Genomic DNA, 27,617 nt, shown 5'->3' on the forward strand with positions numbered 1-27,617 from the left:
AAAAAAGCACTGTTACTGTTAAAGCCTTTGGCTACTGATGGAGTTAACTTCATGCAGCATTAGCATTTGAGCTTTGAGCAGCATTTTGCTTCATTTACACCAGCTTTGTTAATCGTTTACTTGGATGATAACAGTGATTTTATACACTAGCTGTTAAAAACTAACACTGTAAAGAAATCATAACGAAACTAGCTGATTAACTTTCACATTTGAAAGACCATCAGAAGATATGCTGGGCAGATTATGACATGGAGCAAACAGCATCACTTACAAGTTACAGGGTCAATATCCAGACAACCTGCACCTACATGCAGTTGAACTAGCTATCACCATTCCTGCTTTATCTTTCTGTTTTATACTGTTCAAGGTCACAGGGGGCTGGATCCCATCCCATCTAGCATCAGCACACCATGGACAGGTCCAGCTTTGCAAATTGTTTACTTTGTTGATGATAAAAGGGAATTCATACACTAGCTGTCAAAAACTAAAATAGTAAACTAATCATAATGAAACTGATTATTGAACTTTCACATCTAAAGAGAAAGCAGGACAGAAATCACGTGTTAGATGGAAAAGTTATTATCTAGTACTTCTGTCTTTTTTGCTAACACCACCTGAGAAATGGTTTGCAAGTTTAGTTATCAGTTGTGTGTCTGTAGAGTAAACATCTCTCTGACTGTTAGTGTCACCATTTCCGCCACATGCTCATTGTCTTTGCAACACGTTTCTGTTTAAATTCTGTTGAACAATCTGCCCTTATCTGGAAGGCTGCAATAATTTCCACCTTAGAGCTATGTTGAACAAACAGTCTTGAATCAGATGGGCTTAGTCAGGAAACAAGTCTCATCGGCTAATAGCCATAATGTTACAAGAATCCTTGCAAAGCATTCAGTTAAAATACAAACAAAGGAGACATTTCTTTTTAAAATAGATGTCATGTAGTTTATTTTTCTGGTCACAATTTACATTCAGTAAAATAACATTATTTTCAGGCAAATTCATTTAAAATAAATAATCAGCTGATTTTATGGTTACATTACAAAGAATTTAATTATTCTGTACAGTTAAAACAATGTAATTTTATTCTTATTCTTTTAATACTATTTACATACATGATATCATTCTAAGACATAAACAAATCTTGTTTTAAGAAAGAGACAGCGTCAAAGTTCAAGTTTTACACATTTTTCTTAATTTTTCTTCAAACCTAAAAAAAAAACTTCAAGTTCAGTAGTTCAACATGTACACCTCAGTATACTTTTCTTACACACAATGTACAATATTTACAAACTGAGTAAAGGTTTCCTGATCTTACCTCAGAAACCTGCAGGAATACATTTAATATGTTCCATTCACAGTGTTTTCTCTGTTACAGTCAGTCAGTAGTTTGCATTTGATGCTTCCTCTTTGAGGTTTTGGAGCTCAAACTACCTCCAAAAGGCTACTGTGCACTGATAGAGAGCGGATCACCTGGCGACACAGTGGGCAGCTGTTAAACTCCTGCATGACTCTGACGCTGCAGTTATTACACAAACACTGGTGGCCACATGGCAGTTTGACTCTAGCCTCCTTCACCATGCACACCACGCATCTTATCTCTGTGATGAAAGAGAAGAATCACTAATAAAACACTGACAGACTGACAGTTTCAGCTGATTGCATCATCCTTTTCTTTCTGCAATTATGTGCAAGTGAAATGAGATCATGTTGCCAGAAGGGGACTTTTCATACCTGGTGGGAGTTCCATGCTTAGGAAGGATATGCAGTCATCACTGTTTCTACTGAGTCTTGATTCATCAAGTTTTAAACTCTGGTGTTTGTCATCTTCAGTTGTAGCAAGACCCTCAGGTGCAGGACAAGATCTCCTAATGCCAAACAGCCCCCTTTTCTCTGAGTCTGCAACAGTTATTTTCAGTAGTTAGATATTTGTTCTCAATGTTGGCACATGTGAAATGTTCTGCTAACAAGGAACAAGAAAAACGAGCTGTAAATCAAACAAACCGTTATGAACTTACGGATGAGGGAAATGGCACAAGTCTGCCCATAGACATCTATCATGGCCCAAAGGGGTTTGCTGAGGTCCACTCCTGATAGAAGCTTGTGCTGCCTGTTGTTGATTGCACAGTATAAACTGCTACCTGCAGAAACCCAGAACTCCAGCTCTGAACCTGGGAGACAGCAGGACTCATGCACAGGAGCGGCCCAGTGGCCGGGGCTGCTGGTGAGGTCAGGGATAGCTAAGCTGGGCAGAGGTAAAGATCTGGCTGAAGGTGACACGTTGGTGAAGCCCACACGCAAAGCTCCTTGCCAGTTAAAGGCACCCTTCTGCACTCTCACACGAATCCTTTCCTGGATCTTCACTGGACGGCTGCTAAATACCAGGCCATTCTTGAACGTGTTCTTGTTTCTCTCAGCATGTCGACCCCCCTGGCTCAGGTGGGTTTGGGTTCCCACAGCCTGGGAATGGAAGGTCAGAGGACCGAGGCAGAGCAGGTTGCATCGGTGTGGCTTTGCTGGTTCAAGAGCTGCAGGAAAGCAAAAACAGATTTAATTCTTGCTGAGCAAGGTATGTCTTTGAAAGGAAAATTCTTAAAAGTCAGATTTGTAAAGATAACATTTTCATAAAAATGTCAACATTCTCTTAGAAAGCTAGTTTATTATAGGCATGATCACAGTAATCAGACTGATAGCAGGTTTTATTTGGATAACAACACATCATATTGTACAGGAGTAAATATGAAACTTGCAACCCCCTGTAGTTTTATAGAGGGTATAAAAAAAAGCGCACCCTGAAGTAGGCGGTGACATTTTGCTCAGTCAGCATTTATCTAGTATTCTATTGGCTGGTGGATGTTTGACAGACAGCTCCTTCAGAAACGAGATCAGTTTATTTGAAAGTAAAAACTAGAAATCTTGCTCTCAAATCAAACAATTACGCTTTTGATTAAAGATGGGGAAATAACTCTATATAGTTTCACTTGTAAACAACATGGGAGGGTTTGGCATCCTATCACTTAATTTTTTTTTTTTTTTTTAATGAGCACTGATCTGTGGAAATGTACATGAAGCATAAAAACATTGCTTAAGCCTTTTGTAGCTGTGAAAAGCAAAGAAAGCTCAAGCTTTCCAGAAATCATAAAGTTAGTGATATCACATTTCTGTCATGTATGTAGCGAGATGACCATTTTACTTCTTTTTAATTGATTTCCGCTGGTATTTTCACTGGATCTCAGTGAACTGTGACAGCAGATGGTAAGATGTTTGATCTGCTTGGATCTGTTCTGCCTTCTACCAACAAACTATTCCCCATTTCATTGATGGAAAGAAGTCCAAGTAACACCAGTGACAAAGAACTCGAAATGTGTCCTTTTCTTGAATCTAGTATGAAGATGATGCTAAATCAACCTGAAATTTTCTCTCCAAATAAATGAGGTATGATTCTTTTTACTTCTGCTCCTGTTTACTACCATTCCTTAATTATATTATGAGCAGAGGAAACAGCTACTTAGAAATAATTTCTTATCATTTTACAAGTTTCTTTTGCTTTATAGCCATCAGTTAGATAATTCCTCAGGTTGTCAGAGTACCTATGGAGCACACTGTTTCTGAGGATAATGTTTGAGGGGGATTTAAAATGTGACTGTGGACAAGTTACACCTCCTGACACTTTAGTGAATTTGGGGTGCCTAAATCCTGGCATGGTGATTCTAGTCACTGTAGATGTGCAAAACTAATATCATACATGAAAAAAAAAAAGTCAAATCTGCCTCCTGCAGACCAGTTCATCTTCATCTTCATCATCTATTCACATTGAGAGGAATTGCAGTCTTTTGTGACATCCAGGTGTGACTCACACAGGTTCCCTCATTAGGTTTCCCTTTAACGTGTAAGTAGCAAGATGCGTATTTCCTGCTATAAATACAGTTTCTAGCTTTCATCTTATCTGCATTGTCAGCATTTTATGGTAGTAGTAGTAGTAAATCCTGCAATTCGTTTGAAGTCTTCCTCATCCGCTTGTCACTGGTTTACAAGGCAGCAATGTGTGTCATTTCTCCAGCTTTTTGTCTCCATCAAGCAGGAATCTAATCTCTTTTTTAAGATTACAGTATTTTTTTTTATTCTACACTAACACATCTGTTTTAGAATTATAAGTTTTGTTTGAGCTTGAAATTCAGACATATTTTTATAAAAATATGCACATTTTAGCTCTTTCATAGAAACATTTAACATTTTGTATTTGATTAAAATCATCCTGACAATTTTTAACTCACACACTATCACACAGTTGTTTAAAGCAATATTTTAACCTACTTCTAAAATCCTCATAAAGACCAAAAGTAAAATGTCTCACCAGAGTTCTCGCTGTCTTTTATCATCTTGAAGGAGGAGTCAGAAATCTTCTATCGTCCTGAGAGAAGTTGTGCTCACGTCTGTTTCAGCTTGAGTTATGATGAAGCAGGCGTGTTGTTTGACTTTAAGACTGCACGTGTGGTTCAGAAAACACAAACATCACTGACAAAGCAAAATGGGTGGGACTGTGGGGCAGGAGGAGAAAGAAAGTAGACTTTGGAATTTCACCTGAAGTCAACAAAATGGTGGATATTTGCCAACTTTATTTAATTTGGGGTTTGCATTCCTGTTTGTCTAATGTCATTTCTCTGAAAAACAGAATAATAAACAAAAAGTCAAAGTAAAGCTGGGATACTGTGTGACTCTTGTCCCCATTCAGATCCGTTTCACTTTCATTCTTTGTCACTAGTTTGAAATTTAGATTGACCCACAAAGCTCTTGTGTTTGTGCTTTTCTGAGATATTTCTTTATTCTTCAGCTGAGATGTTTGTTTTGATTTTCACATCTTGTAGGTTTGACCACAATCAGCTCTTCATTAAATGCAGTGCAGTGGGGCATCAGTTAGTAATACAGGTTTCAAATCAGACAAATGATATGGCTTGTAGAAACACATCATAGAAAATCCCATCAAACATCTAGATATCGTTTCTTAACTGACAGTTAATTCAAAGAAACTTCACACATAGTTGTGTGATGAAACATTCAGTTCTGCTGAACTGAAATCCCCTTCGTGGTTAGTAGTTGATAGAGATATGTTGCCCTCCTCAGAACACATGTTTAGATTCCTTTCAACCTCATTGGTTTAGTTGCAGATCATGTGGTAGAGTGAGGCTTTGACAGGAAATCCTGAATGAGATTATCACTTTTGGAAATTTACTTGCTTGTCGTCTGCTACAATGTGAGCCACATTCACATGACTTATCCTAAAAATCCTTCCACCTTGCTTGGTAGATATTAGCCAGCCACAATTCAAATATACCAGCTGGTAGTTTTCCATGTTTAAACATGTACAGAATTACAGCTGACTGTAAGATAAACTACATCCTGTAGTGTGTGATACTGTACTTTACTCTTGTTATACAAGTCACAAATCCTATTAATTTATCCACTTTTTTTTAAATAGTGGATATACAAAATGTTAGTGGGGAAAGTTAATAGCTACGCCTATTTATGAATAGTGATTTATTTAATTACACTTAACGTTTGAAATTGGAAAGAACCTGAAGTTAAGCCAAACGTCACCACACGATTTACTGGAAAAGAGACGGCAGCTACATAATGGGTGAGGAAAACTTTGCTGTTGCAACACATCAAGAATCTGAAGTGTGTTTGAGATAAAGTCTGGGAAGTACAATGCTGTAAATGAGTAAAATGATCAAAGACAGTTACTCAGTTTGCTGTGTTCAGGGTTTGCCTGATTGGATCAGTTATTTTCCCAGCCAGTGCAGTTAATAAGAGGGATTTTACAATGATTTACGTCTCAAATAGGAGAGAGAAACTTTTCTGAGTAGTTATTTTATTTTATTTTATTTTTGGCTTTACATTCATACTCATAGATTAAGAGATGTTGCTTTATATTATTAAGGTGAGGATCTGTAAATATTGTGAGCTAAATGAGATGATAGACATGACTCTTGGATTCTTGGAAACTTGGATTGTATTATGAGTCACTGTAAGACATACATCATTTAAAGCCTTGCTTTTGAGTGGACGGTCTCCTCAAAAGCACTAATTAAAGCCTGACAGTTTTTGTTTTTACCCGTGTAAATGATTTAGCACCAACTAGGCTTCGTTTCAACAGATAGCTGCTTTCATGTTTTGTCTTTTGCAAAAGTCTGACTCAAAACAATCAGAAAACATCTAATAAGCTTGACTTTTAAAAGAAACTGAATGACTTTCCTAAGAAATAGTCAGTCAAAGATTAAAGACAAGAAAGTGAAACCCGCAGAGTGATTGCCAAATATCAAAAATAACAGAAAGTGCATCATGTCACTCGGAATTAGGATAAATTTTCCTGGAGAGGACAAGTTCCTCAATGTGTCTAATCTTAACTGTTTTCTCAATTGTTAGTTCAACTTGATGATAATCGGCCTGTTGTGTGCATTGTCTGAATCAGCTGTCTGCTGGAGATGGATCCAGGCACCAACTTGCATGTCAGAAAGAAAATGAAAAGAGAGAAAAAAGAGACTGAGTTGGACCATGGGCCTACCAAGACTGAGGATGACTAGAACAGGCTGTTTTGGACAGAAAAATCAAAATTCAAAATTGTTTCTACAAACTGTCATGTTGATTATTGTCATTATCAGATACAATAAAGCTTGATTCAAACCATATTCATGGGATAATTAGTAATGGCTTGTAAGTTTTTGTTTTTCTTACTTTATATATATTGTATATTTTATATATTTACTTATTTAGCCTGGGAAAAGCAGCTTGGAAAAAACCCCATCCTCATCTTCTCTGTCCTCCAGCAGCAACACACTTGGTCAAACATGGCAGGCCATCAAAAAATCTACTTGTTCCCACTCCACCTGTTCAAAAAACTATTAATCTGCTTCTGTCCAATAAAAGGCTTGGCTCTCATCGAGAAGCCAATAGAAAGGCATTACAGCTGTGAGACCCAGACCAATCCCAGGCTGCATTCTAATGTGGCCTATCTTTATCAAGGTGCCACTCCATTTCCAGATGCTGCTTATTTATTATTTCTGAGGACTGAGTCTGCAGGAGGCATGTGTCTGTAGGAGAACATCAAAATCAGTGTCCAGAGGGCTCGACCGACACTTCAGACATGGAGCTATAAAAACAAACTGCTGCGGATAAGTGCTGCATGGCGCATGTGATAGCAACTTTGGCAGACTTCAGGGACTCTGGGGTTCAGACTTATATTTGTGCGGAGGGTGTGGTCCCAAATTTAGATATTGTTGTGGTTGACAGATTTTCCTTTTTGGCTGTCTGAGGTCTTCTCCCATTTGGATCTTATTGGATGAGTTGCTGATACTTGGAGGCACATGTAAAATACCTCCCATGGATCCAAACATCCAAGGGTCTTTCCTGTTCAACAACAGCCTGAACCAATTCCCCTCAGACCTCAAGGCACCAGTGTGCCAGTACTCAGTGCCCAACTCTTTCTACAAGCTCAACCCAGGCCTTAACAGCCAGCTGCAGCCGGGGACGCCTCACGGTATCAGTGACATTCTGAGCCGCTCCATGGTTGGGATGGGCTCCACGGGCACTACTACCCTGCTTTCTGGATATTCCACCATGGGGGGATTTGGCCCCTCTGTAACCAGCACCTCCATGTACTACAATCGAGACTACAACGCCTCACTGGGTGGCTTCTCCAAGCCGGGGGCAGAGTGCCCGATGAAGGGTCGCGGTGTGAGCTGCTGGGCAGAGAGCAGCTGCGACTGGAGAGGAGGAAGGCAGCAGTGCACCAACAGTGAGTCTCAGTTCTCTGCATCCTGCTCATCAACACAGCACAACTATCAGGACTCAACAAAAGATTCACAGATAGAGACATCATGTACAGGGAGTTGAATAGATATTTTATTTGACCAGAAAATTCTATTTATTTTTAATTGTGTATATATTATTTATGTGATATCTGTTTTATTAAAACATTTTTTAACTTAAAGTTGCATAAATTTAATCTTTAAAAGAAAAAAAAACATTAGACTGATGTGAATAGTTTTGTTTGCATTTTAAAAATTCAATCAAATGTTATTAACGGGAAATTTTTTGTAACATATGTCAGGGATTTATAAAAAAATGTCATCTTGCTCAACATTCAGTCAAATTAGTGTAAGATGCAGTAGTTTTGTTTAAATCCAATCTTGTCATACACACATTAAATTAAACCAACCAATGGTCTCAGATATAAACATTCATGTCTGCATTATTTACTGCTTTGACATCTACAGGCAGTGGTCCTCTTGGGGAAATGCCCAGCAGGAAGAAACACACCAGACCAACATTTAGTGGACATCAGATATTTGCTCTGGAGAAAACATTTGAGCAGACCAAGTACTTGGCCGGCCCAGAAAGAGCAAGACTGGCTTATTCTCTGGGGATGACAGAATCACAAGTTAAGGTGAGATTACTGGCACAATTCAGTTAAATTAGAAGAAGGATGCTAGTTTGGGTCTATTAGTTAAATTTTGCATTTTGTGTCATTTATTTATGTTTGAATAATCCCATAATTTAAACAGGTAATTATTAGTATAATGTTATTTTTAAACGTGCTACAGTAACTGTATGGGACTATTTACAAGGGCGGGAATGTGTCATTCTAAAAGAGAAGTTGTGAAAATCAAAAGTAGGTCACAAACATCTTTTCACTCTCATGCAGGAGTCATGAGTGATGTTACCTTTTCTATAATGTCTGCAACAATGAACCCATCTCTATTCACCGCGACTCACACAGACAGGCTCGTAAAACCCGGCTCTGTGCGCGTGTGTGTCAGGTTTGGTTTCAGAACCGGCGCACCAAGTGGAGGAAGAAGAGCGCGTCAGAGCCGAGCTCCACGCAGGCAAGCCACGCGGGGCAAAGCGGGGAGGCCTCGGAGAATGAGGTGGAGGACGAGGAGTACAACAAACCCCTGGACCCCGACTCTGACGACGATAAGATCCGCCTGCTGCTGCGGAAGCACCGCAGGGCTTTCTCGGTCCTGCGCCTCGGGCCGCACCCCGTTTAACAATTCACACAGATTGAAATCAAGGACACATCTACACATGCTGCTCGGCAGACCTGCATGCTGTGATAAATATAAATAGTTTTAAACAAAACAAGTTTAATCAGTAAATCAGTCGCACATGTGAGGAAGAAGTCATCCAGAAGTGCAACAAAAGGACAAATTTATGGTTTACATACAGACACGTGGAATTACACCCTGCACATAATTTTGTACAAAATGAGGAGGAATCCGCATGATGCTGTTGGTGATAGAAGAGAAAAAAATAAGTCTTTCTGCTCTCTTTGCATTTTAAAATAAAATTAAAAAAAGTCAGGGATTATTTGGATTTTCAATTTAAATAAAATTGAAAAGTGGCTCAGTATGGGTAGGATGACATAAAGAAAAACATGTTTTATATTCCACATAACTCCACGCTAAAGATACTGACACTGACAGGAATTCAAAGTCTGCAATTTGTTTCAAAGGCAGAAACAAAACTGAGTTTTAGGATCTCCTCTTGTGCGTCACCTGCATATTACTGTGTAAATATGAACTGTGATCTGCTGTTTGACTTGAGGTTGGTTATAACATGTCTATAGCTTTGTTTTTCACTGTCTACTCTTGTCATAGACTACTCTGTAAAAATATTTGGTTGCACCATGAAAATGTGTACAATAAATTACTGTCAGTTATTTATCAGACCTGGGGGCTCTGTCTGCTTATAATTGACAAGTCAGACTTACACAAACATCATTTGGCTGCAGTAGTTTGAGTTACGTCTGTACTTAAGTGACAGTTAAAATTAAACAGTGAGAAAATTGGCACAAAGGCTGGGGAGAAGGTTATAGGTCAAATCTTGTGTGATTTACTGATGTGGGGTGGCCTAATTGAACACAATGATCCCTGCAATCTGCTCCGATATAAAATCAATACCATCAAAAAACATTTACCATTTAGGCTCAGCGAGTTTGGCCTCTGCACGGTTCACTCAGCTGACATCGAGCCAGACAAGGCTGCCAAAGAAAAGACAGAGGTATCCTGTGGAGAAAGACTTGCAAGGTATTACGTTCATTTAAAACAATATCATACTTTGGATTGTAGTTGTTCTTGTGCATGACATTTATTGCCAGTTTAGCCAGTAAATGTGAATTAATTCCAACTGAGTTTCTTTCTGCTGTCATCCAGAAATGCTTCTAAAAGTGTGGCTCTATCAAAGTCAAACCATTAAATCAACTCTTGACTGAACCAGTAATGAAAGTGAGAATCAATCACAAATTCAGCAGCCTTTAGATTTTCAGTCTGACTAAACTCTGCCTAACAGTCGGCTCAGCCCAGCTTTAGAGGGCAGGTTTCTGTTTCAGAGCTTTTCTGTTGTCTGAGGGTAGCTCACCATAATTGAATCTTTAACTATGGAAACCAGATGCATTACAGACCAACAGTAAAACTCAGCTTGGGCTGCTGGTACAGGCTCAGTGATCAATTTATGACTCTTGCCGATTTTCTTTTAATTTGACCCACAACATAAGTCCGCACCAGTGTCATTTATCATCTTCAAAATAATTGCATTTCACAAGCCACTCCAGTAAAGGTTTGTGTCACTGTTCCTATAAACAGCTCATGCTTTTTCCAGACCAGCTGCAGGCTAATTTAACTGGGATGTTATGATTCTTAATCGTCCATGTCAACCCAAAAATAAGAATGCAACATATTGCTGAGGGTAACACTTTATTTACAAAAGTGAAATAATACAATGATGTAGTGTATGACTGCAAGTTAATCTAAATATAATACTGGCCTTACAACCAACTTCCCTCCTGTGACAAAATTTATATCAGTTTCAATCCACACAGACATTTGCGTCACCGTTTCCTGTTATGGTGAGTTTTTAGTCTGACTGTACAGACATGACATAGCAATCAAAACTTAATGTATTTGAGAACTTCAGCATGCATACAAAGGGTGTACTGCAACACCACAAAACAAAAGAAGTCAAATACAATAAGCAAAAAAACACATTTTACACAATTAATTATTATTAACGCCAGCTCAAAAACATGAAACTGATCACTCAAAATTTTAAAACTTATTACTGCACTCATGCTACAGGAAGAGACTATTCAAAGAAAAAAGATATACAGAAAATCAAAAGCAAACAGTGCCATCTGTGACATGTGTGGGTGCACACGCGTATACAGTACATGCTGCGTATACACAGGAATTTGTAAGATTTTAAACAAGTCAGGAGATAAGAACATCTTTGTTCATTAACTGCTGCTGTAAGTCATAAGAGGAGGCTGACAGCTGGTATCATTTGGCAATGAAATTAGAATGATGTCAGCCAGAGCAGGTGGGGGATGCTGAGGAGCTCAGAGGAACCAAAGACTGAGTGAGGGCAGCAAAACGTGGCAAAGCTCAGGAGTAGTTTGTCAAATAAAGCACTTATATCATGTATAGTTTGTACATATAGTAGAAATAATGTCACCCAAGTTCAAAGCTTAGGTTATGAATTCATCTGCTTTCGTAGCAAAAGAAACTTACTGCAAGTGTTTTATTGTTGCTGTAAAATGTCACCCGCCTTTCAGTCACTTTAGATTTTTAAAAAATCTGCTCTGAAACTGACTGTGAAATAATCAGTAAACATCTGACACAGTTAGAGCTGTTGTATGTGGCTGCACAAACATATCTGAGAAATCTTTAAATCCTTTCTTATCTGGGGTCATCGACCTGCAAATGTGTAAAGAAAACAGTGCAGAATTCCTGTGTGTGAGAAAGGCTACGTGATGGCTAAAACAAAACAAAAACAAAACAAAACAAAACAAAACAAAAAAAAACAAATACCTGAACTAACAGATCATTGCATACAAAGCAGAAGCTCACTCGGTCAGCAGGACTGATGTCTAATAGCTGATATTAAAGATCCAAGATATCTCAGTAATAATAGTTTGCACATGTATAGTGACTTTTCGCAGCACAAAAGCAGTTTGAGTCACACAGCTGGATAGTTTGAGAAAATCCACAATTTTTTTAAACTTGAATACTGGATTTTAAACTATGAGCTAAAAGACCTCATTTGTAGCTGGCGGTTTTAATCATTTACTGGGGGCAGTTAGGAATGAGTAAATCTATCATATACTTTTGTTTTTACCATTTTTTTAAACACTGGCTGCAAGAAAGGCTTACATTCACAAATGCAAATCAGAAAATCTCTAATCAAAATGTATTACATTCATTTTAAGGTCCATTCATTTGGTCCAATTAAAAACGAAGTCTCCGTGTCTCAGGGGTGGAGTTTCAGGAACATTCATGATGACTTCCAACTTTCAGGTCAGAAGACTGAAGATCTGAGAACAGGATACAGGTCTGGAATAAGCGCAGACAAATCAGGGCTAGTACTGAGGTCCACAGCTGAATGGCAGTGACATCAGAAGTGAGACAGCGAGTTAACTGGAGAGTTCACAACTCAGACTGAAGTAAGCCCCACGCCCTGCAGGAGGCTGGTGGGTGGGTCGTAGTGGGTAAAAATCATACTGATCACCCACTATGGCAGAGCTCTGGGAATGGTGTGATTGTAGACTTGTAGATGACACACACACATAAACACATTGTAAATCTTGCCCCAATACCAACAAACGTGTAGGAGAGAGGTCAGTGAAGTGTACTAAGAAGCAAATTTAGCACAGCCAATCTTTATTTGCATATATATATATATATATATATATATATATATATATACACTACCGTTCAAAAGTTTGGGGTCACTTCCCTATTGAATCCCATGGCAAAGTGACCCCAAACTTTTGAACGGTAGTACATATATATATATATATATATATATATATATTTTATATATATATATATATTATTTATTTGTTTTTTTTTAACTAATAGTTTCTTCTTCTTGATTTTTTGCATTTATCACACTGATCAGCTGGCATTTTATTCATAAGAGTAGCCAACTGTTTGAATGAAGACGTGTTGACTAGATCTAAGCAAATTAATATAAAGTAAATATTCTCAGACCTTGATGATTTATCTACAGCTGAAAGCATGATCCCCATGGTAACGTAGCAGACATCCTGAATTTGATTATGGTGAAATTGCAGTGCACAATGTTTGGCTCAAAAGGTTTAGATGTTAACAGGAATTGAGAATTTTTCTCTTAAGTTCTAAACACAGTTCAGGTCAAAATGGCAGATTTTTAAAACTCATGTTCAGTCATATATTTAAAAGATAAAATGCTGAAAAAATGTCACTGATTCAACTTTGTATTGTGGTGAAAGCTGAAGATTAAAATGCCAGCATTTCATCATCATCGAAATGTGGTACAGTGGCTGACGTTAAGATAATAGTAAAAACACTGACCTACTGTCAGTTATTTGACAGTCTATCATGTGTCTATTATCAGTTAATTCAGTTTAGCTACAGTGTCAGTCATAAACTTCCAGTACCTCTCTGCTGATGACATGTAAATGCCATTCTTAGTGTGACTGCTGTCTGGGATATCATCAGCACCGGAACTGGTGAAATGATGGGACATTTTTTTAAAATGAAAATCAGAAACCCTTAACGTGAACCACTCCAGTGCCTACCAAGTCATTAATTTTACTTTGCAATACACTCCCCAGATATCAAACTCCATTCAAACATTGTAAAATTCCTCTTTTCTCTCCATGCAGATTACTGTAACTTTTTTAATTAACTTTGAATTCAGTATGACAACAATATGTAACCTATATAAAAATCTTGGATGTAAGACCGTAAGATGTGTGTATCCTGAGAAAATAATGGCCAGATAGGAAAGGAAGAAGGAGCTAGTTGTAGCAGCTCTCAAGTGCCTTCCCTGTGTTGATCCATTTTAAAGAAGGGCAATCATGATAAAGCAGTCCATCCAAAAAAAAATAAATTTAAATGGCAGCGAAACAAAATCATGGTCGTAAAACTGCCAATATGCTGTTGGGCACAATGAATGTGTCTCTGGCCGACCATCCAGGCAGTAATTAATGAAACGAGGGGCTGCAAAGCACTTAATGTGCATCCACAGCGACAGTGGAGAGGATTCAATAGACATAGATCAGAGAAAGGTGCTGATCGCCTCTGCTCTAACTACACTGGACACAAAGGAGTACTTGTGTCCCACAGGCACTTCATCTTAGTTCATTTTCGGACTCCACTGGGCCAGCCTGGTTATGACTCTCTTGGGAGAAGAGCAAGATTACTGTGATCACTCTGAATCTACCCAGAAGCACCACATTTTCACATGTTGTACCAAACACACACATACACACACACAGATTCACTAACACATCTTCTTACCATTGAGAAAGATCAGAGTCAGTGGTTATTTGTCTTCAGTGAGAAGGACAAAAAAACAGGCTATAGGAGGGAAAAAAACATATGTGAGTCACTCCACACGGCTGATTTATTACTGGCACAATACAGATGCCTTTTAAACTCTTACCTTATGGTCTCCCATACAGACATTAGGGCCTATTGTGTTGTAAACAACACTCTTCTCATCGTCATCCCTCTGAAAAGAAGTATGAACTTGTAGATCATTTATATCTGGACAAGTAACAAAATGTCACATTCAAGAATGAGACTGAACACCTGGTTAAAAGATCTGTGTTTAAGTTACATTTGTACGGTCAAATGATGTCCAGTAGCTCAAGTTAATCCTGTCCACATTGGAGCAGTTACACATAAAATCACTTTTTCCACAAATACAAACCACTACCACAAAATAAGTGTCAATAATGTGCTTCAGTATAAAGAAGACTGGATTTTGAAGACATATTTAAAGATGCAGATGCTTCATTTGGACAGATAATGGACCAGCTACTGTAATACAACCTTTGGTTACAAAAAAACATCTCCATCTAAAGCCATGTGAAAACGTAAACATGTAGCATTAGCCTTATCTGACATCAAAGATCCTAACGCACCGTACTAAACTCTCTAGTAAGACATTTTATGCAGAGGGTTATTACAGACCATGTGGATGAAATCATGGGCAGTGTGTGACATGAGGATACGATCACACCAGGCAGGACAGCGAGTGTTCATGTACTGCGTTGGTTTAGTGTAGTCTTCGCTGTAGGGGTAGCTAGACGTGTGACAAGAAAGCAAAAGAAACTTGAGTGTGTTTAAGGGAAACCAGTAGAACGAGGGAGGCTTTATATATTTGCTTTGCAGCAAGTTGCTCTGTTTTACCTGGGTGGAAACTTGATGTCTTCTTCCATAATAACATCGTGAAAGGCTGTGACTTCTTTGTCATATTTCAAAAGCTGAGGGATAGAAACCATTATTGCAAATGCCAAACTTGAAAAATCGAAAAATACAAGTCGTGTGAGTTCAGCTTGGGAAAAAACTTAGCTCAGCATCACAGATGTGGCAGTTATGTTTGCCTCTTTTTTTATTTACTACATTGTTATTCATAGTGCTTTGTTTCCGCTGACAGGATCTATTCTAATGTCTCTGATGTGGACTGAGTATCTTGTTTGTTTAGCTAATGAGATCAGAGTGGGTGAAAGCTGAGACTGTTCTCTTACTGCTCTGCCATTGTCCTCTCTGAAAACTGCCTGGTGCAGGTAAGCAAACAGCTTCTCCTCGATCTGAAGCAGCACCTGCAGGAGAGATGAGGGGGAGTAAAGTAAAACAAAGACAAAAAAGGAATTATCATTCAATGTTTTAATGTGATATTATCATTTTAATCACCTGGTGGTCATTGTCTTTTTCTTCCCATATCATTTTCTCCACTTCATTGCTGCTGTCCTTCTTCACTGTCTGCACGTCCGCTTCGATGGACAGATGCTGGTCACAGGAAAGCAAACATAAACAAGGCTCTCTGTCTGACTGTCATGCTGATATGTCTCTACATCACTGGAGTTTCAAGAAAAATGAACGTTGTTTCAAACCTGGACAAGACTCAGAGTGTCCAGACGGAAGTTAAAATCTCCAAACAGGAAGAAAGGAAGAGCAGTGTAGCGGTCATCTGATATCCTGGAAGGAAACGCTAGAGTCAAGCATCTTTTCTTTCCTTTAAGTCTTACTTGGAGTGTGTGCAAATTAACAAAAGGTCAAGGTTAGTGCAAATTCCAGAAATGTCTGGTTTAGACTATAGAAAGGGCTGGTTCAGAATATGAGCCAGGATATTCATACAAGGAATTTAATGACACTTAATTTTTTGCTTTGGTTTTCCCAAGTGTGTCAGTTGAAACATTTGACAATCATGTTGTTGCACAGCTACGTGTCGCTGCAGACCTCACCTGTTGACGACATATCTGAGAGCATTTTTGCGGTTGGAGGAGTAAATGGAAGGACTGGAGTTACAGGCAACGAGGTTGGAGGCATCATGGAACAAGTGGATGTTAACCAGGTCTAGACCTCTGTGGAAAAAAAGAAAATATTATAAACATGCGGCAGCTGGATAAAGAAACAGGAAATAACTTTATAGCACCAACAACTAATATCAGATAGGCGAGTATGGATGTAGGTGTGCTGAGTCCACAAACATCCTGGTGTTTTGTTTTGTATTTTGTGTGTGTGTGTTGAGCATTCACTCTTTTTTTGGCTGAAATCGGATTACAATTAAAGGCTAATGAGCTTTATTGACTGTAGGCCACATGTTTGTTTGCCCTTCTCAAGTAGTAAAAAGTAGCAGTTTGCCAGAAACAAAGGCTACATGTAGCAGCAGCACTGTGTGATTTATTTCGATTCATGTGAGGGTAATATTTATCTTTAATTTAATGCAGGGACTCCAAACATACATGTAAGTGCATGTCAGTCTTTTAATATTCTCTATATGACCTGGTTTTAGCAGTATACTTCACTATACTGTATCTAATCTAGTTTAACTACAAAATAATTCATTTGAAAGGTTTTGTTAACAATTAAAATGAAACAACCCAAAACGAAATGGTTTTAGATGATGAAACAAAGCATTGCCGCCACAGTGAGGGATTATTTTTAAATGCTGTGTAATGCTGTGTAAATTTTGAGGTAAAGCTGAACGTTGCATCACAGTTTTCTTTAATATTTAACTTAAATACCATCAAGTATTCAGCACAGTCATTAAATTTTTAATTAGATGGTTATTTAATTAAATCTGAGGCTTGTATATTTCTTTCAAGGCTTTTTGCTTGTTGGGAACATTTAATATGTTAACTTTGGCTTACTGGGCTAAGTTTAGGCTTTGTCCATTTGCAGTTTTGATCTTTCTTTTTTGTCCTTACAGAGGCAAGAGAAACAAGCTGCAAAAGAACAATGGCACATTGGCAGACAATGAACATGTTTGGCTCTTTAGTTGTTAGCTGTTGAACAGTTAAAGTTAACAATCTGTTTTTGCTAAGTTGATGGGCCTAAAGATAATAACAATTCTGTTTTGAACTAGTCCAAGCACCTGAATTTCTTACAAGGTGTGACACTTATCATATAAAGTAATCACGTGAACCAGTGCTGACAACATTTTATTACAACTGTTCAGAATGTGAAATGATTTATGGTGAAATTATGATTGGAACAAGGTTAACAATTATTACTAGTTAATATTGCATGGCAAAAGTCATGTCCTGTATAAATATTAATTAAGTACAATCATTCACCGATGTGTGAACACAATAACAAATTAGAGCGCAGGTTCTTATTCGTGTGACATCAGATGTTAATTAATTCACGCCATTCATTCTTTCAGTCCAGGTGTTCATGCTCTTATGAAAACGCTGTCTTTCAAATCTATTGGAAATGATCCCATGAAAGTCAGTTTTGTGTGTTTTCAGAGGTCTTTCCAAGCCTTTCAAGGTCTTCTGATAACAGACAGGATTTCCCAGAAGTCAGCCAACAACCAAAAATGAAAGTAAGCAGAGACCAGTCTCAGTGCTGGAGGGTACGTACTGGTTGTGTATGATCCAGCGGGTCCTCATGAAGCCCTTTCTGGACCACTTGAACTGCAACACAGACAAATTGAAATGCTTCACTAAACAGCAGTGAGCTGTGTCTTTAAAGAGCCAAACTGATAATTATTGATTCTTGCACATAATTTGTCTCATCTCCCTGTCAGAGCAGGCAGACAGCCCCAGCAGCCCCCTGCAGACTCATTTGTCCCATCTCTCTTTGGCCCATGAGTACCCCCCCTCCTTCTCCCGTGCACTCTTGCATACATACTCACATCAGGCCAGAAATTCTTTGGGAATTTTTCTTTTTCCACAGTGGTGACCCTGTCCAGAGAGCCCACATACTTGTTCTGTCCCTGCACGGCTTTAAAATCCTTAACTGTGAGAGGGGAAGGCAGCGCAGCAGTGGTGACATGTAAAAGAGTGAGAAAACATGCAAAAAGCAATCAATAAACTGGTGTTAACCTCATCAGAGCAGCATACATGATGAGAGAATCTATAAGAGGGCCATTAGACTGCGTTTGGTGAACGACAATCGGTACGGGCCACACAGCGAGTGGCACCTCCAGGATGTTTATGGTTGTTCCATAAGCTTTTCTGTGGAGCTTTTTCACACCTAACGTGACTGGACTATGCAGCAGCAAAATAACAGCTCCGCTTTAAACTCTAGTTCTTTGCAAATGTCTGGCTGGGGTAGCCAGAGCCATAGAAGTATCATTACACACAGATATGTCTTTAAATTCCCTATATTAAAAAATAAAAATGACAAGGATTTTGCCAATCATATGCAACAGTGCTCTTGCTCCTTTTAAGGCGGAATTTACTCATAAAAACAGGTTTTCCACGAGTTTGAAAACTATCTTTACTAAAAAGGAAAACAAATATTTGTCACAATCTAATGCATAATAAGAATAAAAATAAATGAAGAAATTTTACCATTAAAGTCATATTGATAGATATTTTTCAGTGTCTTGTGGATGAAGTACATGCTCCCTAAAGCCTGTGGAGAGAAAACAAAAGTTTCTGTTGAATTACTAAACCAAACCTCAAGACATTTTGGTATGTTCTGACCAGTAAAACAGTGCCTAAACATGTGTTTTACATATTGATTTTCTTTTGCAGTTTTTCACTTTACAAAAGTAACACACTTTTAATCCAACAATACATCTTTCATCTATGTACAGGGGATTCTCACAAAGAAACCAGAGCAACTAAACATGTTGGGAAATGCAGAAATATTCTTAAAACCCAAGATAATGGGTTGAATAGTTTGGCATCACATGAGCTGAACTGTGAACTTTCTATTGAGTAAAATGTTAAACCCAGTATATTTTTACTGTCCGCTAAGACACATGAAACTTTAAAGAATAAAAAATGTTTCACATGGCCGTTTCATTGTGCAACACATCCACATACAGTCCCCCCTACACACACACACACACACACACACACTTAAACGCCCAATCATCCCTGACATGCGGCTGACAATTTTTAATGTACTAACTGCCTGCTCCACTGATCTGATTAATCATGCCCTGTGAAATCAATAAAGACAGAAAATTAAAACCATTTAAAAGGTATTAAGCAGTAGGCCTGCTGTCTGCCAGCGCTGCCACGGCATCTGAAGGGGGGAGTCAAAGAAAAATCAGCCAGCACACGCGCAGATCTCGGGGCGTGACAGAATGCTGTGCGACACCCCACCCCTTCACACACACAAACACACATATTCAGTCAGAGCATGAAAGATCTCTCCCTGAAGAGATCATTTATCTAAAGTGCCAAAGTCATCCTCATTTAATAAAATGGAAGTGCCTCTGTCGCAGGCTTCAGTGAACAGCAATTAGTGACCAACTTGTCTAAACTAAGGTTAAAGCATAGCTGGGAGTTATTTGAATGAGTCTGAGAGGGAATGTTTTCTGTTTCTGAGAAGTTACTTTAAAAAATAAAAAGTTATATTGTATTAATTTCATAGTTGGGGAAAAAAAAGTTACAATTCCTGTAGGAAATTCAGCTATAATTTAAAACCAGCTTCTTCTTGGATAAGTAACACTGTGATATACAGCAGTGCACACATGCACACACATACACATCCTCCTCTACATACTCTGCCAAACACCTATCACCATCAATCAGGTTTGTGCACAGTTTAATAAAAAAAATATTGACTTTCAAGTGATTTTTTATCAAAACACCATTTGTACTTGAAATGCATGCAAGTCTGCTCCCTCTACTTCTGCAGGCCCTGTAAAAAAAAGACAAGACCCCCCCCCCCCCCAAACTCTCTCTTGGCTTTATAACTAATGATCCGCAGCCAAGAGGAAACAAATTGAAAATCAATGCAGGTGGCACTGCCGAAATGAGAATGAGGCATTAGCTGGTGTGTGTGAGTGTAAGGAGTGTAAGGGGTGTAAGGGGGGTGGGGTGGGGGGCTGCAACCATTTCAGGGAAAACAGTGGAGGGTGCAAACACCGGAGCGCTGGGGAAACTTTGTCCCAGCTGTCCTCCAGTCCCCAGACAAACTTAATTTATCGTGTACAAATGGACCGAGATCAATAGTTTTAATCTAGAGTTAAATGTATTGACTTAGGCCCGTATCTCTCACACCTGGCCATTGACACTCCCCCTCCCCTTACTTCATGCACTTTCAGTCTACAGATGCAGCCATTGACCCCTACTGTCATGCATGCAGTGTGAAGGTATCACCTGGGAGGAGGAAGGTTAATAGTTTAAGAAATACTCAGCCACTTCCCTGTACTAGAGAGGTGTTTCTGCTAAGAGGGTCAAAATTTCTGGGAAACTAATCTTGACAAACCCATTAACATGGAGTCACAAAAAGAAGGTTGGGTGCATGAAAAAGCCCTCAAGACTGCTGTGGAGACTGAGGCTGAGACTCTGAGCTGAATAGCATCCAACACCTGCATCACTTCACCCTCGTGCATTGTTTCAGTTACAGCCACAAATTTTGGCTTCAACAACAGACGGCATTAAGATGTGTCAGTAGCAGCACGAGTGCCTTAACAAACCTGTCTTTAAGAACATCTCCCCTCACTGTGCACATACTGTGCAAAGACTACCACATTGTTTCACACTATATCCATGTGATCTATGTCACTGATATGATGTCATGGTTTTGAACATGTCTGAGAATGCACTATGACCTTGATCTATGAAACTATGAACCCATGAAAGCAAAAAAAGACATACATGCATTCACACAAGAAGTCTGACTAGTTGCAAAAGGCAGAAGTTGAGATCAGCCTGTTTGCTCAAATCATCTTATGGTTTTACAGCACTTGTACATGAAAACTGCTTAAAACTAAAAAGCTAAAAGGAAGTAAAATTTAACTGAGCAAAGGTGTGTGAAAAATGTCCAAATTTTGACTTAAATATACATATAATACAAAACTAAGACTCTCACGCATGATCTTAACATGCAATCAACTTAGGTGTTTTGCAACAACAACAAAAAAAAAAGACATTTTTGTGAAGTCCACTGGAGCCTACATTTTAAATCCTTACCATCAGTTTCTGTTTTCATACTACAGAGGGTCCCTCAAGTCACTGCAGAGGATTCATTTATTTGGAGGGAGGACTCCACCTTGTGGAAGGATACTGTAATCACTGGGTTTAAAGAGGTTTGAGGGTTTCCTACCGTAAAGCTGTCTTCTGCTTGGAACTGGTTGTCCACATAAATGCAAACCCGGTCAAAATCTTTCATTTCCTCACTGGATTCAATGTTCCTGAGAGGAGCAGAGCACAACAAAGCAATCACTGGGATACACAGAGGAGAAATATAGCTGTGCAATTAGTCAGTAAGTTTACTGTCAATTGAAATGTCAAGATTTCATTAGCTGAGAAAGTAACAACACAGGTACCAGCCAAAAGTTTAGACACACTTTCCCATCAGATTTATTGGGAAAGTGTGTCTAAACTTTTCACTGGTACAGTATATTATAAGCACAACTGTCACAACTTCACTTATATATATATATATATATATATGTGTGTGTGTGTGTGTAAGTGTGTTTACTGTGTGACATAAAAAAACAGAAAAAAAACACTTACTAGGTTAATACATAATAAAACAAATAAATGTTGCAGCCCTGTTCCATTAAATAAGATACTCTGTCTCTATAACCAAACAAGACTCTATTTAAAATAATGTTAGAAAGGAGGATTGTGTTCTGCACATGAGCCCTACCTGAAGAAGTTTTCTGCATTACCCATGTTGACCATGTAGTCTTTCCCTCCCACCTCCTGGAAGTGCAGGGCGATGAACTGCGGCTTGTAGTTGTGGATGGTCTGTTACAAAGCAACGCAGGTAGTCTGAATCAGATGCGCAGACTTACAGAACAGAACAGAGGCTCAGTGCTGTGTGACAGGATGAACATTACGGTTCATTCGTAGACCGTTTTGTATGTCTTGCAGTTTGTCCATTATATGAGTCTTGTACTATTGTTTATGTTATGTAGAACCTGTTTTTTCTCAGAAACATTAGACTAATTAAATTGCTAGTAACAAGAAGATTAATATTACTACTAATAATTATAATATAAACTGACCTTATACAGCTCTTGTAACCATCCATTTTGAATATCACCCACCTGTGAAATGATGGAGAATAACTTGTTAAATCTGAAGTCATCGTGGTAAGTATAAAAAAAGAAAATTGTAGATATAACAATCTAAACTTTTTTTAAACAAATACATTTCTTATACACATACCAGTATGATCATGTGTATGTAATCCATGACAAAAACTTCATAATAGATCAGACATTTTACAGACTTCAAAAGAGAAGTAGTATTTCTGACAGACCAAACAAACAGGTTTGTTTTATTAGGTTTTTTTGGCGTACAGCTGGCAGTAAGCCAACACTGAGTAATAACTGGTTATACTGGGAGGCTTATCTATACATTATCTACAAACTGTTCTCTACATATTGTATAATACTGGGTGGTAAGGATTTCCAACTGATTAGGCCTCTCCGTGCCACTAACGTTCAGTAGATGATGTAAACTTGGATCATTAAGGAATGCAGTGCAAGGAAACAAATGAGGCTAATCAGTGTTGCTAAATGAATGTCTGTGTTACTGTAAGACACTCAGCTTTATGTGACCAAATTCAAAGATGTGAATATTTAAATGTTTGTTTTATAATTATCAAGATTTTAAAAATGTAATGAATTAATAGGATTTTTTTTTTTCCTTTTTTGTCAAATGATGCAGAAATCTACTAGTAGGTACATCATATTTTTGGCTCCTTCTTTTGACTCCATGTTTATTGTATGGTAAGCAGAACCTGCACCCAGCACCCTCCAATCCTAAAATGAGCTTTGTTCACTGGCTGCCATCTCTAAACCCCCACACTCGATGCAAGTGTGTCTCTGGAAGCACAAAATAGATCTTAAAATATGAAACACATTTCAAATTTTGACCAGAGTGCGATTTGTTCAATCCATTATCTCTCAGTTTGTCTAGAGCAGTTTCATCTGGTAATGAATGCAGCGTAAATCTGACAATTCACAATTCTTAAAACTTATAGAAATGCTTTATGATCTATAGGTGTTACATGTGCTGTTATCCTCATTACATCATCTTCATCTCAAAGTGCACATCTCTTGTCTCCATCAAAAAACATTTTACATATTATTTGTGTATTTGGTTGTATCCATCAGTGCTTTTTTGCTTAGACATTTTCAGCAGCTATGAGATCAGATGACATTTGTAAAATTAGAAGCAGCAGACTGAAAGGTTGAAGCATGCTCATCTGGGCTACTGGGAGCTTCAGAGACATGTGATAGTTATCCATGTTTTTTAGAGTAGCTGCAGAGGTCTAGTGTGTGGGAAGTAATGAAATCTAGTAGCTAAACTGCAAACTGTCACCAAGTAAATACACCCCTTCTTGCCCCTTTGGTTCCAAATGTGCAGGAAATGCTGTCTGCAAAAACCTCCAAAAGGTACGCTTAAGAGCCAATGTTTGGTTTGACCCACCTGGGCTACTGTATTTAAATTGCTGTGGAACAAGCTAGACATCAATACATCAACATCAAAATCAAAAAATGTATTTATATAAATACCTCATTTGAATGTAATAAAGACAGGAATATTCTTATTTTTGCATGATTTTGCACAAACATCAAAAATGAAGTTTTTATTATTACGAAGCATTTCTGGGAATAAAATCACAATATTAAGTTATGTGTTTGAAACAAACTCTTATTGTAGTTTTACAAAATGAGCCAGCTAGAAAACATGCCAGATAAAAGATTTTTAAAAAGATTTTTGATGTAATTATTCATAACTTGCTAATGTGAATCGATGGCAAATTAAATTAAATAAAAAAAAAAAAAAACTATAATTCTTATTATCATTACTGTCTTTAAGTTAAAAACTACTTTGTTTGGGTTGTGGCTAAAAAAAGCTTCTTGTACAGTAGAGAGACTAAATTATGGTGTATGTAATCTGGACAAAACTGTTTTCCAGTGGATGCAGCTGGCATAGTTTTTGGCAACTTCTAGCTATAAACGTAACAAGTCCAACTAAAAGACAAACGGGTTATACTGAAGTCAGGAAGGCATAGATCACAAACTTCGAGCGGATTAAACAAACTAGGATTGCCTGGAAATATCATCCTGTGTTTTATAGGCTATGTTCCAGGATGTCTTTTCATCCAAGTACACATGACCTGGAAAACAATTTGGTCAGCTTCAACACATCATCTGTTGAGGTGTGTTTAATAGCACATGTTGAAATGACAGGTGAGTGTTTGGCTAAGAGGATGAGAGGAGGTAAAATTACACACATTACTTCTCTGTTGGGAACACAGATTTCCATTAAAGTATTAAGAATATATTAGCTTCAAATCTGTTCACCTCTTTCTACATTTGATATTATTTGTTTGTTAAACTTTAGTTAATTATTTTACTTTGGGTCCTTTAAACTAGGCAGCAGTTGGTTTAAAAAAACTGCCTTGAAAGGACAGACTGTAAAAGATTAGTGTAATCTGGGGAAAATCTAAATAATGTGAAATTCCTTTTGTGTGAACTCAAAATCCCTCCTTAAAACTTAAATTTGAACTTGCCATTTCTTACACAAGTGATTCCTAGTCTGCCATGCAACGTAGCTGTGGAGTGATGTACAATCTTGTGCCATGTCAGGTGGACCTGTATAACCAGAGAAATGGCTTTGCATAGTTTATTTGCATGACAGGACGACTGCAGCTCTGTCTTTGTGACCTGAAGAACAACTCTCATATCACTCAGGCTACAACCAAAATCGCCCTTTTAAACTAATGAACACAAACACAAGACTACTGTGGTGGTTTGGCACATTACCATTACAATTTACAACCCAAGAACATACAAGGTTTATGCTTCTGTGTCCAAATTTAGCACTGAGTCAGGCACATGATCTGATCTAAAGCCATTAGGGTATATGGTAATGTGTGTTTGTCTATACTGTGTTCAAATAAAAAAGACTTGGTTATGATTTATATCTTAATAACAATGTACAACAGTGGTTCTGAACAACAAGCCTCACTGATTGAGCTGCTCTGACAGGATACTGTTAGTCCACCACTGTGAAGCAAGAGGATTTATTCTGTGATGTGCTTAAGTTCCCGCTCTTATTCTGGGTGAATGTTCAGGAGTGTTTGTTTATAAGAATAGAGGGGCCTAAGTAAGTAGAAAAGCTAGATTCTCGTGGGAGAGATAGTCATCTGTTTACGACAATGAGAACTTGCATGTTTTCACTGGAGCCCATATCGCCCGACGGAAAAATGGTCCCAAGCCAAATTTCCATGACTGTAAGAGCCCTCCTCCACACAGCACCTCTAAGTTTCATCAAGCCAGCCCAGGCCAAAACCAAACAAGTACCGAATATCAAAGAATGCTTAGACAAGTTAGATAATATGATGACACCTTTCATTTAAATAAGAATGTAACATGTTAAACTTTGGCTAGATGCATCTGAGACTGGGCTATAAATGCCATCTTACATAACATTATAGTAATAAAGTGATGTCACAGGATCTGTAAACGCCCTACTGTGCGATAAGAATACTATAAACTGGCCAGAGAGCAACTCAAGAGCCTGACTGTGCTAATATTAAAAGTCAGGATTTTCACATAATATGTTGTAGTTTGAGGGTTGGTGAAGACAGTAGTGGACAAAGTTGGAGAGGGTGCACATAGGACTGATTTAGTCTCGTAGGGAATCTGGAGGAGTCATGGATGCTGAATTAAACTGAACTGGCAATAAACTTATGATGACCATCTTTGTATTTTTTTAAAAAAAAGAAAAAAGCAAAGGTCTCCATATGTGGTCAAGTATTACACTAAAATCTTTCTCTTTTAGCCTAATAATTTGTTCCACAAACCACTTTTCCTGTAACAAATCAGTTTATGTTCAATATATCTAATTATACCAGTATGAAGAAAAAATATCTGTTTACATCTTGGAATATATTTTTATAGCTGTACTTTTAATTGGGGTCTCAATATTTTTGGACTGGGTGATATTTCAGTATCACAAAAAATTGAGCGTCTTGAGTTTCAAACTTTGACAGTAAGTCACGTGATTCACCAAACAGGTGTAAATGAATCGACCCGCACTTTTTCCTGAATTCAAGAACACTGTTTAACTTATCAAGAAACGCGACCCAGTACCTCGGTGAGGTATTACAGACACATTACACATGAATCACAGAGTAACAAGTCATTAACGTGTCACACCTAAGCAGTAAACATCCTTATACTAAAGATGTATGCTAGCAATGGATCTCACTCGAGGTAAAACTCACCGCACTCCCACACAAACAGCTCATTTCTGGGTGAACCTAATCCTGTGAGTGCACGGCGGTCTGCTGCAGTTATCGTTATACTTTTACTGGTTTACTTACGTTGTCAAAGAGCGAGCCGACGTTTGCAGTGACGAGCAGAACATCAGTGAACAGTTCCATCTTAACCAGCTGCTTTCATAAACGGCCCGCGAGGAAACTCCGTGTCGTCTCAAGATGACGCGCGTGCAGGCCTGCATGCAGCAACTCTCCGGAAGCTTATAAAGGCTTACCGTGTGTGAGCCCAAATCGTGTCTGTCAGTAATGGCATAAAATACACCAGCATCTCATTGATGGTGCGTTTCTTGTTATCCGACTCGGTTGTTGATGGCGGGTAGTCGTATCAGGTAGTCATCACACACCGGAGCAGCGCTCATATTCATGGTCAAGCCCAAGAGCAGTAAGTTAGTCTAATTGCCTTCATGCGTGGATTTTCTCTACCCTCTGGGTTAATTGGACTAGTGGCTTCTTAACGGACTAACACAGCCTGGACGGGGCATCTGTTGCCCGCCGCCTTCACGAGCGCTCAAATAACAGGAGCAAGCTGAGTTGCGTTACGAAGTTACGCTGCTCCACCCACTCGCTGCGAAAATGTAGCCCGTTCCTAATGTGAAATGCTTCGACACATCTGGATATACACTTTTATTATCAACCCCGAGTCAACTTGGAGTTCTGACTCTTAAATCCGCCCTTAAGAAGGTTATCCTATGAAATTATACTGATATAGAAGCATTTGAAGTACTTGTAAGGCAAAAAAAAAGCTAATTTAACTTTTTTCTTTTATTCATCTTAGATCTAAATGTTAAATTAATCATTGCATATTTACAATAACTTGTGGGAATACTACCATAATGTTTTACTTAACTG

The 27,617-nt window shown here is 38.3% G+C and overlaps 3 protein-coding genes across 5 annotated transcripts; 1 reads left to right on the forward strand and 2 right to left on the reverse strand.

The window, feature by feature from the left end:
- Positions 1-938: 938 nt before the first annotated feature.
- Positions 939-4,523, reverse strand: LOC121649182 (E3 ubiquitin-protein ligase NEURL3). Its single transcript, XM_041999814.1, has 4 exons — positions 4,352-4,523; positions 2,016-2,525; positions 1,732-1,896; positions 939-1,598 (listed from the first exon to the last, which is right to left on the reverse strand). Exons 1-4 carry the CDS (start codon positions 4,374-4,376, stop codon positions 1,423-1,425), a joined length of 876 nt encoding a protein of 291 aa, XP_041855748.1. The 5' UTR covers positions 4,377-4,523; the 3' UTR covers positions 939-1,422.
- A 957-nt stretch (positions 4,524-5,480) lies between these two features.
- Positions 5,481-9,656, forward strand: nkx6.3 (NK6 homeobox 3). Its single transcript, XM_041999933.1, has 4 exons — positions 5,481-5,632; positions 6,467-7,789; positions 8,271-8,440; positions 8,814-9,656. Exons 2-4 carry the CDS (start codon positions 7,375-7,377, stop codon positions 9,042-9,044), a joined length of 816 nt encoding a protein of 271 aa, XP_041855867.1. The 5' UTR covers positions 5,481-5,632; positions 6,467-7,374; the 3' UTR covers positions 9,045-9,656.
- A 1,079-nt stretch (positions 9,657-10,735) lies between these two features.
- inpp5l (inositol polyphosphate-5-phosphatase L) lies at positions 10,736-27,288 on the reverse strand. 3 transcript variants are annotated; one of them, XM_042000278.1, is made up of 16 exons: positions 26,814-27,288; positions 22,474-22,515; positions 22,113-22,213; positions 21,564-21,651; positions 18,848-18,911; positions 18,187-18,290; positions 17,913-17,965; positions 16,289-16,408; positions 15,938-16,022; positions 15,738-15,833; positions 15,572-15,646; positions 15,234-15,307; positions 15,015-15,126; positions 14,482-14,550; positions 14,337-14,396; positions 10,736-12,364 (listed from the first exon to the last, which is right to left on the reverse strand). In XM_042000278.1, the coding sequence occupies exons 1-15, from the start codon at positions 26,871-26,873 to the stop codon at positions 14,355-14,357; spliced, it is 1,185 nt and encodes a 394-aa protein (XP_041856212.1). In that variant the 5' UTR covers positions 26,874-27,288; the 3' UTR covers positions 10,736-12,364; positions 14,337-14,354. The 3 variants fall into 3 exon arrangements, with proteins under 3 accessions (XP_041856212.1, XP_041856210.1, XP_041856211.1); XM_042000276.1 differs by having other exon boundaries at positions 10,736-12,383; XM_042000277.1 differs by having other exon boundaries at positions 10,736-12,517.
- Positions 27,289-27,617: the final 329 nt, after the last annotated feature.

Source organism: Melanotaenia boesemani, chromosome 11 (genome assembly GCF_017639745.1).
Source record: "Melanotaenia boesemani isolate fMelBoe1 chromosome 11, fMelBoe1.pri, whole genome shotgun sequence".
Taxonomy (NCBI): Eukaryota; Metazoa; Chordata; class Actinopteri; order Atheriniformes; family Melanotaeniidae; genus Melanotaenia; species Melanotaenia boesemani.